At 35.3% G+C, this 12,482-nt stretch overlaps 1 protein-coding gene across 2 annotated transcripts in view; it reads right to left on the bottom strand.

The window, feature by feature from the left end:
* KIF2A (kinesin family member 2A) overlaps positions 1–12,482 on the bottom strand; it is a 53,351-nt gene that overhangs the window by 5,156 nt on the left and 35,713 nt on the right. For both annotated transcript variants that reach the window (XM_082782661.1, XM_082782660.1), the window contains exons 10-18: positions 11,700–11,790; positions 11,497–11,560; positions 10,997–11,088; positions 10,609–10,751; positions 9,663–9,867; positions 6,844–6,954; positions 5,255–5,322; positions 2,352–2,502; positions 676–777 (exon numbers count right to left, since the gene is read on the bottom strand). In XM_082782661.1, the coding sequence (XP_082638787.1) occupies positions 676–777; positions 2,352–2,502; positions 5,255–5,322; positions 6,844–6,954; positions 9,663–9,867; positions 10,609–10,751; positions 10,997–11,088; positions 11,497–11,560; positions 11,700–11,790 (1,027 nt within the window). The remainder of the gene's footprint in view (positions 1–675; positions 778–2,351; positions 2,503–5,254; positions 5,323–6,843; positions 6,955–9,662; positions 9,868–10,608; positions 10,752–10,996; positions 11,089–11,496; positions 11,561–11,699; positions 11,791–12,482) is intronic.

The raw sequence follows: 12,482 nt of genomic DNA, 5'->3' as shown, positions 1-12,482 counted from the left end.
TTAGCAAGTGAAAACCTTTGTGTGTCGGTAAAAAGGAAGCAAACATGCAGTTAGAAAAATAATGGTCTCTTCTGAATCTGAGTAGCTCAGATGGGAATATCACAGAAGGATACTTGGAGGGAGTATTACAGCAGCTTGAGAGATGACCAAACCATCAACAGAAATGGTGCTAACAGAAACATTAGTATTAACTTCCAGCTTTTAAATATGAATATTAGCATGCATTAGACAGTGAAATGAAAATTTCAAGATCAATCTGAATGAGCTTCCTGCAACTACAAAAAAATAAAAGAGTCACTAATGCTGGAAAAGGACTGAATCAGAAATTATCTCAGTACTAACAACAAAATAACTTTTCTTACAATGAACACAACCTATTTAGAATGCTTGTGAGAAGAAAAGGAAAATCTTATTAGATTTCTAGGTTGCTGGAAAAATATGCTTCTCTTTCATCATGGGGATAAAGATTAGTGGTTATCGGATCTAAACATCTGCCCCTATTTGTTTGCTACAATGGATTCAGTGTAATAAAACAATTGAGAAATCCCTGACTGCAGAGTAATGACCAGATGATACCCTGCATCATATACACAAAGCATATGCAGGATATTTGCTTCAATTGGAAAAAACAAAATTCCTGGATTAGGATAAAACAAAATGTAGATCCATTCTTACCTGGAAGACAGCCCTGTGGTCTTCTACTACTTGCTCTTCCATTTCTACCATTTGTGACACAGCTTCATGGAAAGTAAACAACTGTGGAGAAACTTCCTCTTCCTAAAAACAACAGGTAAGCTTGTTAGTCTGGAAAGAGCCATGACTACAAGGAATACACTGAACACATTCCATCCCATCACTGAGCACAAAAAAGAAATATGTGGAAGGCAGACCCTGACAAAAAAAAGGGATTTTATGTTTCTACATGAAATTCTCCAGACATGGGGGGAGAGGGCAATTAAAATCAAAATGTTAACAGAGTTAAGTTTAATTCATACTCATTAGACATTCCCAGCCAGCCATCTTTGTGAATACTGGAGTGTAGAATATCCCACATCAGAAGAATGAATGAAAGTAGTAGAAGGAGAAAGTTACAAGTGAAGAATGGTAATTTCTAGTAGATTTTAACACCTACAGAAAACTGGGTTTTCTGTCATAGTCTTTGTTGAGCATATCACAATAGAGGCAACAATTTTCAAAAAAGAGAACAGATTCAATACATTTCAAGATATCAAAATCAAGTTCATCCCTTGGGGAAAAAAAATAAACCTAAGGTGAAAAATCTAAAAAATGTGTAGTTAATTCCTCTAAATAATACATTAGAAGAATGCAGAGCATGGAATTAGAAATTCGGGTAAACAGGATTTTGGTAGACATAAATAATTAATAATCAGAGGGGAAAGCACTAGGTATGTTGTAAATAATTTTTTAGCAAGACAGTATGGTTCTCTATACCATGCCTTTGACATCTTTCTAAAAATACACTGTAAAGCTTAATTGAATTCCACATGAGCAATGAAAAGCATGTGAAAGGATATCTGTCTGTCCAGTGGGAAACTTCAGGAATCACATAGATCATGTTCTAGAGCTAGTTACTAACATGAGAGAAAATACAAGTAAGATCACAAAGACATGTTTGAGAAGGAAGAAAATCTTGAGAAATATAAGTTATGAGAGTACAGATTTTTCTTTAAATCATTCATAAGCATTTTCACAAACTGAGCATTGATCCCTGATGAACATTCAAGGAACCAGAACAAGAGCTGAGAATCATCACTGAAGGAAAAATATTCTTTGGAAGAAGTCTCTCTGCCCCAGCATCTCACTTGTTCACTTGATATTTTGGGAATATGGTGGGGCTCAACCCCAGACCGGTAACTGGGGTTTCACACCATGAAAATCAGGATTTCGGGAAGAGGAATGTGGGTACCCATATTCCTAAATGCAGAGAAAGGCAAACTCACTTGAAATGCATAGAAAAAAATTCTCAAACCCACAAGTGTTTTAAATAAAATGGACAAGTATCCCAGAATATGTCAAACTGCCTAATATAAGGTGAAGCTATACTGGAAAAAACGTACACTAAAAACCTTAAGAGCCTAGAACAGACACTGCTTAGACACTGAAGGTCCTAATAAGTGACGAAGATAAATAGAAGTGTTTTCTCTCACTCGTGAAAAAAACATTTACTTGTAAATTCTGTATAGGAATGAGCTGTAAAGTAAGAAAGTAAAGATGAATGCTGTATGTACTTTATTGTATTGCTTATGAGCTATAAAATAACATTACTCTGGATTTGTTCCACCATTGTATTTATCATCTCCTCTCTACATGTATTGTTGTAAACTACTCACGTTTTGCTCACAAAGCAGTTTAAGATCATCTCTCTGAGGAGAGCTCCCCACTCCCCACTGCGTGTCCAAGTCATCGATCTGATTGGGAGTATGGTGTATAATGGGACGGATATCTCCTGCAGCACTAGGATCAACTGTCAGCTCCTTCACCCTACAATCAGAAAATATTTCATTTTCCAATTAGTAACTTCCTGTGCAAAGTAGCCACCACCAAAAATAAAGCTCTATGAGTTCATATGCTATTTAATTCACTTAATACAGATGATGATGCCACCTTCACAGATTTACTGTACCAAGAACATGTTAATGACAAACAAACAAACAAACAAACAAACCACGGACCATTGAGTTTCAGCTACTTGTGAATTACAATCCATCTTCCAGCAAAAAGCATTTTTTAAACTGAGAGCTCACTATTCATTAAAATGCTGAGGGCAAAGATATTCAACTTCTTAGCAGTAAATAATGTATGACAGAGAAGCTCATTCAACACCCAAAACCTGACCATCTTTCTTTTTCTGTTCAAACAATTGTGTTTAAAAAAAATAATAATCAGCAGCACCCAATTAGCTGTTATAAGCAAACCCACCAAAACTCTACAGAAAATGTTATGCAACCAAGTATTTCAGAGGATGAATACATACTATAATTGAAATGCTTTCGAAAATGAAAATATCTTAATTATCCTTTAAACAGAGTAGTCAGATTTGGTTCACTAAATGTGCAAAGGTGACATCACCATTTTTATTTATTTTTTTAATGTATGATGGAGAATAGCAAGCCTGGATACAAAGTGTGGATGTTTAAGGAGGATGAATAAAATAGTGGGAAGATGATTGCAGATCATGCAGAACCATCACCTGCCGAACAAAATAAAAACAAAAAGTATGTGTGACTCAAGGCAAGGGAACTAATGAAAGGTTGGTCTGTAAAATTACGTAGCCAAAAAGAAAACTTAAAAATAAGATTCCATGTATAGAATGAAGTAGACCTGGTGATTGAAGGAGAAAAGTCGTCATACTCATAGGAAGGAGAGAGATCAGAGCGACTGCCACTACCCTGTGAGAAGGGAATGTCCGAAGGACTAATTCCAAATTCCTTTACTCTGCAGCAGCAAAATACAGCAGCAAATTAAGAGAAAATGTCCTTGTAAACACAGTTAAAATGACAACTCTTTGTTTAGCATTCTTTTTTGATAGTCTAACAATATAACAAATTATTTTTAAATCAGAACATGAGGAAGAGTAACTTACTTAAACCATCTGTAAATAGTTGCAGATCACTAACAAAACTGAGCAAAACCAGTGCTGCTAATCTACAGGAGACTACAGTAGCAGTGTTTTCAGAAGAGTAATTCCAGATTTCAGTTAGTGCAGTTAATAAAATTTGGTCTACACTCAATATTCAATTATGCTGCTCCTTTTAAAATAAATAAATATATAAATATTTTAAATTCTATCCTTCCCACTGTCTTACACTGCACATACACTTGTGTTCAGTACCTGAAAACTAATTGTATTATGAAATTGATACATTGCTACAAAACAACTTAAAGTAGACAATAAACATGAAACAACTTCATGGTGAAAGGCATTTACCCTGTAACAGCATTTACACTGCAGCAGCAAACAAATCTGACACAAAGGCAAAGAAACAGTTTCAATGCAACTATGTCAAATACTAGAAATCGGTGTTTAATTTTTTTGCATTTTTTCTTAAGTCACTTCAGCAATGTGTATGCTATATGGGAGAGGAAGATATAACGAGTCTTGATGAACATGGAACTCCCTCATCGCTGTGACTGCAGTAACTAGACTAGATGCATCATTTTCAAAAGGAAGGAATCACACAGACAAATCCAACCCAGACAGATTTGCTACTAAGTCCCTTGATCCAGGCACAAATTTGGATTACAAGAGGACTTGGTGGTGAGCTTTTCCATCACCCTTTTTGCTCATTAGTGATTAGCCAGGGGTGCCAGACAACCAAGAGAAACAGTTCTGGCTTTCTTTCTTTCAGGCAAGAAAATGTGATTCCAGGCCACTAGGTGGTAGCCTGTTCTGGAGGGAAGAAAAAAAAAAAAAAAAAAGGATTGCTAATGGCCCAGATGCTAGCTTGCCTCCTTTGTTCTTTGCTGTCTCTGGGTCTTGCTGAAAAACTGTAGCAGGTCTGACTGCAGCACACACAAGATCACCCCATCTACATGAAACAAAAGAGAACTCCAGCTGGGAAAGGCTCCTTTTATAATCATTGAAGAGAGGCTCATATTTTCAGAAAGCAGAGTCTCAGCAGTGCTGACTCAGCCTCTGAAGGTGCTAATTTCTCTACACTGATTATAGTGTCACCATTGGATTAACCAGTTCTTTACCAGTTATCTCAGAAATAGTTAGGAAGTATAGAATAAGGGCCACAGCAACTGTGGAATCTTGTTTAGAATTAGAATAAAATAGCTGATATATATATGAAATAGCCTGGCAACTGCATGGAATTCCAAGGGGATGAAAATACATACTGTAGAAAGGAATCTCAGCCTGCACTCCAGGGAATCATTGTGAATACCAACTACACCTAACACAAGAGCCGATGCCTCCAGAGCAGGGGCAAAAAGAATAGTGGCATCTTCCACAGTACTTGCACTGCACACTATATCCACGTTTGGCTTAAACGCAGTTTCTAACAATTCTATTGTAATGCTTGAAAAAAAAAAAAAAAAAAAGACCAATTAAATTAAATGTGAGCCTGGATCAATAATCTTATTTAAGTAAGGTTTTAGTCTTACTATGAAATGCAAGTACCCTAAAATTATTCAAGTAGATAAAAAAATTATACATCATGGAACAACAGTATTCCAAACTTCAGTGATCAACAGCCAGTACAACTGTAAGAAATGATATTTTCCATACCTATTTGCGTATCTCAATGTATTTAGAGTGTTTTCACATGATGCCATCCCTGGAGAAATTGTAGCAATCTGCAGAAAACAAAACACACGTTAATAAATCACTTTGTATAGATGAAAGTGTAGATGAACTTTTGTTTTGTTTTAAATCCCTGGTTTCATTTAACAACTTCTACAAACACCACCTACAGTGTATAGTTGTGCTTATACAATAATACGTCAAGAATAGAGATATCAAGTCAAACCTTCAGCTTCAATTTTTTTAACCATACCTGACACATTAATAATTCACGGAAATTTCAATCAATTTCCCTCATCTGATCAGCCTTAGTAATATCACATGTGAACTAAAAACTCTAACTGAAAAAATAAGACTCCCCAGAAAGAGAAATAGGGAAATATGCGATTCAGAAGAAAGTAAGTTTAATGCATCCTGCATGCAATAATCAGATTTTTTTTTTAACGCATGCATGTTCAAAGGCTGTTCTCCATTCAAGCAGACTGAATACTGATTGGAGAGAACTGTTTTGGTCACAGCTTAAAATTGTACCTGAACAAATGTTTATCTTTAATATCACTATTATTTTCCTAAATAGAGATTTTTTTTTTGATGCAGAAATTTCTGTAAATAATACTTGATAGCTAAGTTTCCACACATATCTGTAATCTCTTAAATTTTTCCTTCTCCATTTACACAAAATATATTGAAAATATCACCTTCTTTTCAGAATTCATCAAAAATACAACAGTGATCAGGCCAGAGTGGCAAGATCAGCACAATTAATTGTCCTAGCTTCTCTCAGTAGTACAGTTTTTACATCTTTGCTCTTTTTAGAAGAGCCAAAAAGGCACTACCCAGGACAAACACCTCTAAGATCCAACACACTAACACTTTTGCTGGCAGCACAGCATCAGAAACCAAGGAAGATCAGATAATCCCAGCCTTCTGTTTCACCCTACTACTGACATTACTGTACAAGAGCACAGGTACTCATCCTGAGAGGAATTTCTCCTCCTTGGGAGAAATATGCAGTAGGAGGGGATTAGAGAGTTTAAAGAGCCCTCTACTACATGCACTAAGTTTAGATCTCTAACACTGGTATGCGTCAGTTACTAATGAAAATAACAAATGTATATTTGAAAAGATCCTTTGATTGCATGTCTCTGTATGAAGCACTGTGAGCACTAGTGAACAAAAACCTACAAGTCCCTAAAATCTTTCCAAAATCTTTTCTTGTGAAAGGTGCATGTTCTACTTCTATCAGCTTCATCAGCAAAGCATTAAAACAATAATAATAATAATTAAAAAAACACCTTTCAAGCTAGAAGTGTTTCTACCTAGGACCTTAGCTGGAAAATTAGAACAAGTAGTAAGAAAGGCCAATAAAAAGTAGAGGAGGGAGCAAGGACACATCTCTGCTGAAAGATTCCCACCAAATGAAGTGGTCTATTTTCTTATTTTCTCAGGTTGATTAACTTAAGCCTAACAGATTGCCAGTAGCAAGTGACCAGCTCTAAACATGATATCCTATATTCCTAGATTTGTTTCTTTTTTTTAGTTGTAAACACATAAAATTAACCGAACATACTTACCATACAGGTACGGGAGTTTTCTCCTATGAATGAATCTCTTAGCACCTGAGTAAGTTTACTTGCTCTGAATGGTGTATGAGGTTTATTTCGGCCTAAGGCTCTAATGCACTCCTGAAAGAACAAAAAGATTTCTATTTATTCAATGTTAAAGAAAATTACATACTAAAATGCAATTCGAAATCAGATAATGCATGCCCTAGTTATCTTGCTGTCCTCTAAGACATCATTAAAATTTACCTTTAAAGCTTGGATTCAAGAACTGTTAGATTTTTTTTTTTACCTCTCATTAAGTTTACTTTCTACCTTAGGAGCTTTAAAAGCTTCCTGAATCTCACCTGAAATGTTTATATCTGTTGTATCCAGCAACAACAACAAACTCAGTATTGATGTTAAATATCCAGACAAACAACTGTTTCTGACTACCAGCTGTAAAAGCCTGAATGATCTACAGCCTCCACCGAGGCTGTGTGGCCAATATTAACAGTTAATAGAATAGCTTTGATTCTGGCTCTATCCTGGACATTCTTTACTGCTCAGATGTATCAGTGATCAAACTTTCTGAAAGCTTCCACAGATCACAAATGTAGGGAGTACAGCTCTATGGTGATGTAGTCAATGTCAGAAGACACTTGATAATCCGGTTTCCTGTTTCAAAATACTTCTTTTGAAAAAACGGGGGTAATATTTCACTCGTAAAAAAGGCATGAGGCTAAACTAAAATTTGCAATTGGTTGGAGAATTCCAGAGAAAAAAAATACTGTGCAGAAGTTATTATTATGAAATTACTATAGAATTTATAGCAGTAAAAAAGTCCAGAAGTGCAAAGATGCCATTGTTATAACTTAAACATCACTTCTGCCCACCCAGAGGTCAAACAATAGTTAATAAATTACTTCTTACATAAAAAAGTTTGAATTTAAACTTTTGAAATTTTCTAGAAACAGGTCTTCCAAAAGCAAGGCTAGAAACCATGGGATGATAATGCAAGAAACCACTGCACTCATGAAACAGTATAAAACAGAACTGCAAAAGGGCTCAGAATAAAATTGTCATGATACAGAACAGAAAAAACACAATGGCAGGGTGGACTTATCTAATGTGATTATTTAAAAACTCGCCAGCTGAACTTATTAGAATGCACATAGCTCAGGTAGACAGAAAAACTGAAGCTTGTTGAATGTAAATTTCACATGCAAATACTTAAAAGGCTCACCAATGACCAATACTTACAGATGAGCAAGGCAGTGCATTCCTTGAAATTTTTTTGTACGTTACTATTATATTTAGAAAAGGAGAGAAGTAGGTAGACAATACCAAATGTGCATGTTGAGTTACTAGTACAGCAACCAACAAGTTTAATTAAGATATTTTAAATTACTGTGACAATTTTTAGTTTGCTCACTCTTGAAAAAATTGAATTGTGTTGTCTTCTTAATAGTAAAAGAATTATAGGAGAACACTGCCAGCTTTTAAATTTGAATAGAGTTTTTACCATATTTCTTTTCATCACAGCATGGTAAACCAGGTAACAAAACAACAACACTACTTCCATGAAGGAACATTACAGAAATAGCTTTCTGTGCCAAAATTTGAATGGGCTAAGACAGGACTGACATACACATGTGAGCAGCAAATCTTGGTTTAGCACTGAAGACCACTCTTCATAACATACTTGTTTAATTTGAGCTTGACAGTAACTTCAAGGTTATTGAATGCAAACAGAAAAAGATGTGCAATGTTTTTGGAGGCACATGAAATACAGAAAATAAACATATTGAGAAACAGTTATATCTTATCATACTGCTTCTAAGACTTCTGCAAGACCTCCACTAATTTTTATTTCCCCTTCTCCATTTAATTTAGATCACAGCTACCAATACAGCACCAGACGAAATTTTCACTGTAATTAAAAATGATGTGTTGCATGAAACTGAACTATGCTGTATGTTCGCTGAAGACAATAGCCAGAAAAAAATCAGCAAGTAACTTAAATACAATGAAAACAAAACAATTTTATTCAACCAATTCAGCAAACAAATACATCACAAAGGTAACTTTATTATTTATCTTTTAAAAAATCTATTAAAAAAAATAATATCCTGAGATGGAGCAGCTGAGGGCACTGGATTTGTTTGATCTGCAGAAGAGAAGGCTCAGGGGAGACCTTATTGCTCTCTACAGCTACCTGAAAGGAAGGTGTGGAGTGCTGGGGGTTGGCCTCTTCTCGCAGAGAAGTAGTGATAGGACTAGAGGGAATGACCTCAAGTTGCACCAGGGGAGGTTTAGGTTGGAAGTAAGGAGACATTTCTTCTCAGGCCTTGGAGCAGGTTGCCCAGGGAGGTGGTGGAGTGTCCACCACCTGGGGGTGTTCAAGGAAAGGTTGGACGTGGTGCTTATGGACATGGTTTAGTGGGTGACATTGGTAGCAATGTGATGGTTGGACCAGATGATCTTGAAGGTCTTTTCCTTAATGATTCTATGATTCTATTTCAGACCTTTAGTATCAAAGTCAGTCAGTTTTCCTCCAAACTGCTCTCATTTTAGGTATATATCAGAAAAGTCTAAAAATCAAGTTATTTTGTTTTGTTTTTAAAACTGAATGAAAGTTGATATCACAATGTTTCTGCAATGTTTCTACTCAGTAATTACCAGGTGTTCTGTCAGGCACTTAAGAGGAAAAATCAATGCATTATTTTACCTGTCACATCAGTAGACAATGTAGACAAGCAAAGCCTTCAAAAACACTCATTTAAATAGTCATTGCTATTAAATGTAGAAGGCTTCCACCTACTCAAACGCAATGGAAACATTTCAGTTACCTTGAGTGCTAAAAGGCTCTTGTTAATTTCAGCACCTTCCAGCCGTGTCTGTCTGTCTGCACTGGAAGTATCCGCTCCTCTTTCATTTCCAGCCAAATCAATCAGCGAAAATTTACCATGCAATTTCCCTTTCCTTCGGAGAATAATCTGAAACACTGCATGGCTTCGTGATGAGTGTGCATTTGCAGATGTCTGACCAGATGTCCTTTAAACAAAAGGAGAGATGGGGAGGACATATGAAGACATGAAGGACCACACGTGTTAAACATACTACGCTAGGAACGTTAGTTTTTTCAAGGCAGAGTCCTGTATCTTCTCACATATACTGACAGCATGTCTAACATACTAATGGAGACTGGAGATATAACCTTAATAAGTTGATGTATATAGTACAGTTATACCTATGTTTCCATCTCTTCATTATAGAAATGGAAGATTTACAGTGTTTTACCTGCACCTTAAAAGCAAGAATAATGAGATCTTCAAAGATTTCAGATCATCAGAGAGCTTACATGCAAAACGCCAATGGCATTTTTAAATGATCACGCAGCAGTCTGTGCAAAAGGCTAATTTTAAAAACAATGAAGCTGGATTTTAACAAAAAATAAAAGTTATATGCTTAACCTCTGTCACTATATATCAAGGCCTTTTAGAACTGAAGAATTTGGCAGTATTCCAGATTAAAAATAATGTGAATTTAAGTCAGTAATCTGGTTACATAAATGCACACAGTTCGTATCCTGTAGAAAAGTCAGTTCTTATTTCTCTCTAGGAGACAGAGTCTAAACTATATTAATTGAAAGGCTGGCAGATTGATTACTTGCAGCCAACATCATTAAAAACCCCAGTGCATATTAAAAAGCAACCACTATGCAGACACAGAAATTACAAGATGTTCTGATTCTTTAATTTACAATGAAAAACTGGTGGAAGCTATGGGAGATACCTGCAGCTGTTGCCTATTTCAATAAGCTTAAGAACATCTTCAACACATTTGACTTCCCGTTCCTGTAATCCCACCACCTGGACTTGCTGTTTACCATCTTCTAATACTCTTAATTTTGTCTTCCTGTTCAACAAGTCAAAAACCTTTGGGGAGGAGGGAAACAGAACAGTTAAAGAGGAATTTTAGAAGACACTTGTTTCAAATCCCATATCAAACTATGTAAAGTATCACATGCAAAAAAAAATATGATTGGAAGGGAATTGTGAAGAATTATTTTAAATAAAGCTTTCAGAACAAAAAGGAGAAAAAAAAAAAAACACTTTTACATAATAAGTTCGTAATCTCTTTGAGGAAGTGTTTTTTTCACTGCAAGAGATCAGGTACTTACCTTACCACTGTAGATTTCAAAAAATGTTGCATATACTTGAAGTTCTAACTTCTTATAGTTTGGCTTCTTTAGCATTAAAAAGACATCTCGAGCTGTGAATATATTTCCAAATTAAAACAAAATCTAGTTATGTATTTTCATTTAGTAAAGACTCATTAATATATAATTGTCTATTATACAGCAACTCTCATAACTTGCTAGTATAACAAATAGGGTCAGTCACCAAGTCTAAAACACTGTATTTAAACTGCCAGATTATATTGGAAGATACTGAAGACCCCAAATGGTAAACTCAATTAATCATTAGTATTATTACATTTTGGAAATAATCTGTATGTCCTCTACAGTGTAAAGACTACACAGCTAGGAACTACTTTATATATTACTAAATCCCTACTGTAACACAAAATATGTAGAACCTTATATTTGCACAATAAGAAGTAGAAAATTTATTGACCTCAACTAATTTGCAAAAAGACAACAAACCAATAAAGTCTCACCTGCAAGTGCATATATTCCCTTTGAACAATCTTGGTTCTTTCCTGAAAAGTCGCCACCCATAGTCTACATTAAAAAACAACAACAAAAAAAAACACTTAAAGTCACAAAACCATAACTTAAGTATTTGTTACTTATTAGAATTTAACCAAGTGCATCGTATGTAAAAACCAGTGTATTGCTGACATGTGCAAGAAATACTTACATGCGTTTTTCCACTGCCTGTTTGCCCATATGCAAAACAAGTGGCCATTCCCCTTTCAAATATGGTCTCAACTAATGGTCGAGCTGTAAACCTTGAATGCAAAAAAAATAGCATGTAAGAAAATGAAACACTTGAAGTTGCCACTACCACAGGGACAACATAAGGCCAGAAATGACAGAACTGGGTCTGTACTTTGAGATGCCAAAGAACATCTCCAAATTAGAGCTAATACAGCTCTAAGGCATTAAAATATCCTAAAACATTAAACAAAAGCTAAAAGGTGTCTCCCATTTATTCTACAACAATATAATCCTCCTTTAAGCGCTGAGGAAAAAAAAATCCTTGTGTTAATAACACAACACAGCACATTTTACTACATGGAGTCTGCAGCTTCCTAAAAAAAATAGACAGCACTAGAAAATATGGGAGCGGGAGAACAGAATAGATAAATACTTAAGTTTTGCCCTTAGAAAAGTCCCTCTACAATGCTTTTTAATTATTTCTTTTCTTTCTAAATCAGCTTCTAAGACTAATGTTATAAGACAGACAGCCAAAATAGCATTGAGATTCTTACTATCTTGAGAACATACATATGCTGAGAAAAGGCTCAGAAGATGTATAACCAAGCTCATCAGAACAGAAAAATCTATAGATACCTGAGGTATTGCTTGATGTGTCAAAAACTTTCCCAAAGTATTGTTTTTCTATTTTAAAGGACTAACTTCTGCTTTTAAAAAACACATTCTGTTACTATATAATACTGTTATTATATTCTAATGCTAG

Source organism: Aythya marila, assembly GCF_965140915.1.
Source record: "Aythya marila genome assembly, chromosome: Z".
NCBI classification, from domain to species: Eukaryota; Metazoa; Chordata; class Aves; order Anseriformes; family Anatidae; genus Aythya; species Aythya marila.
Note: the sequence above shows the minus strand (reverse complement) of the source record. Positions and strands in the feature narration are given on the sequence as shown.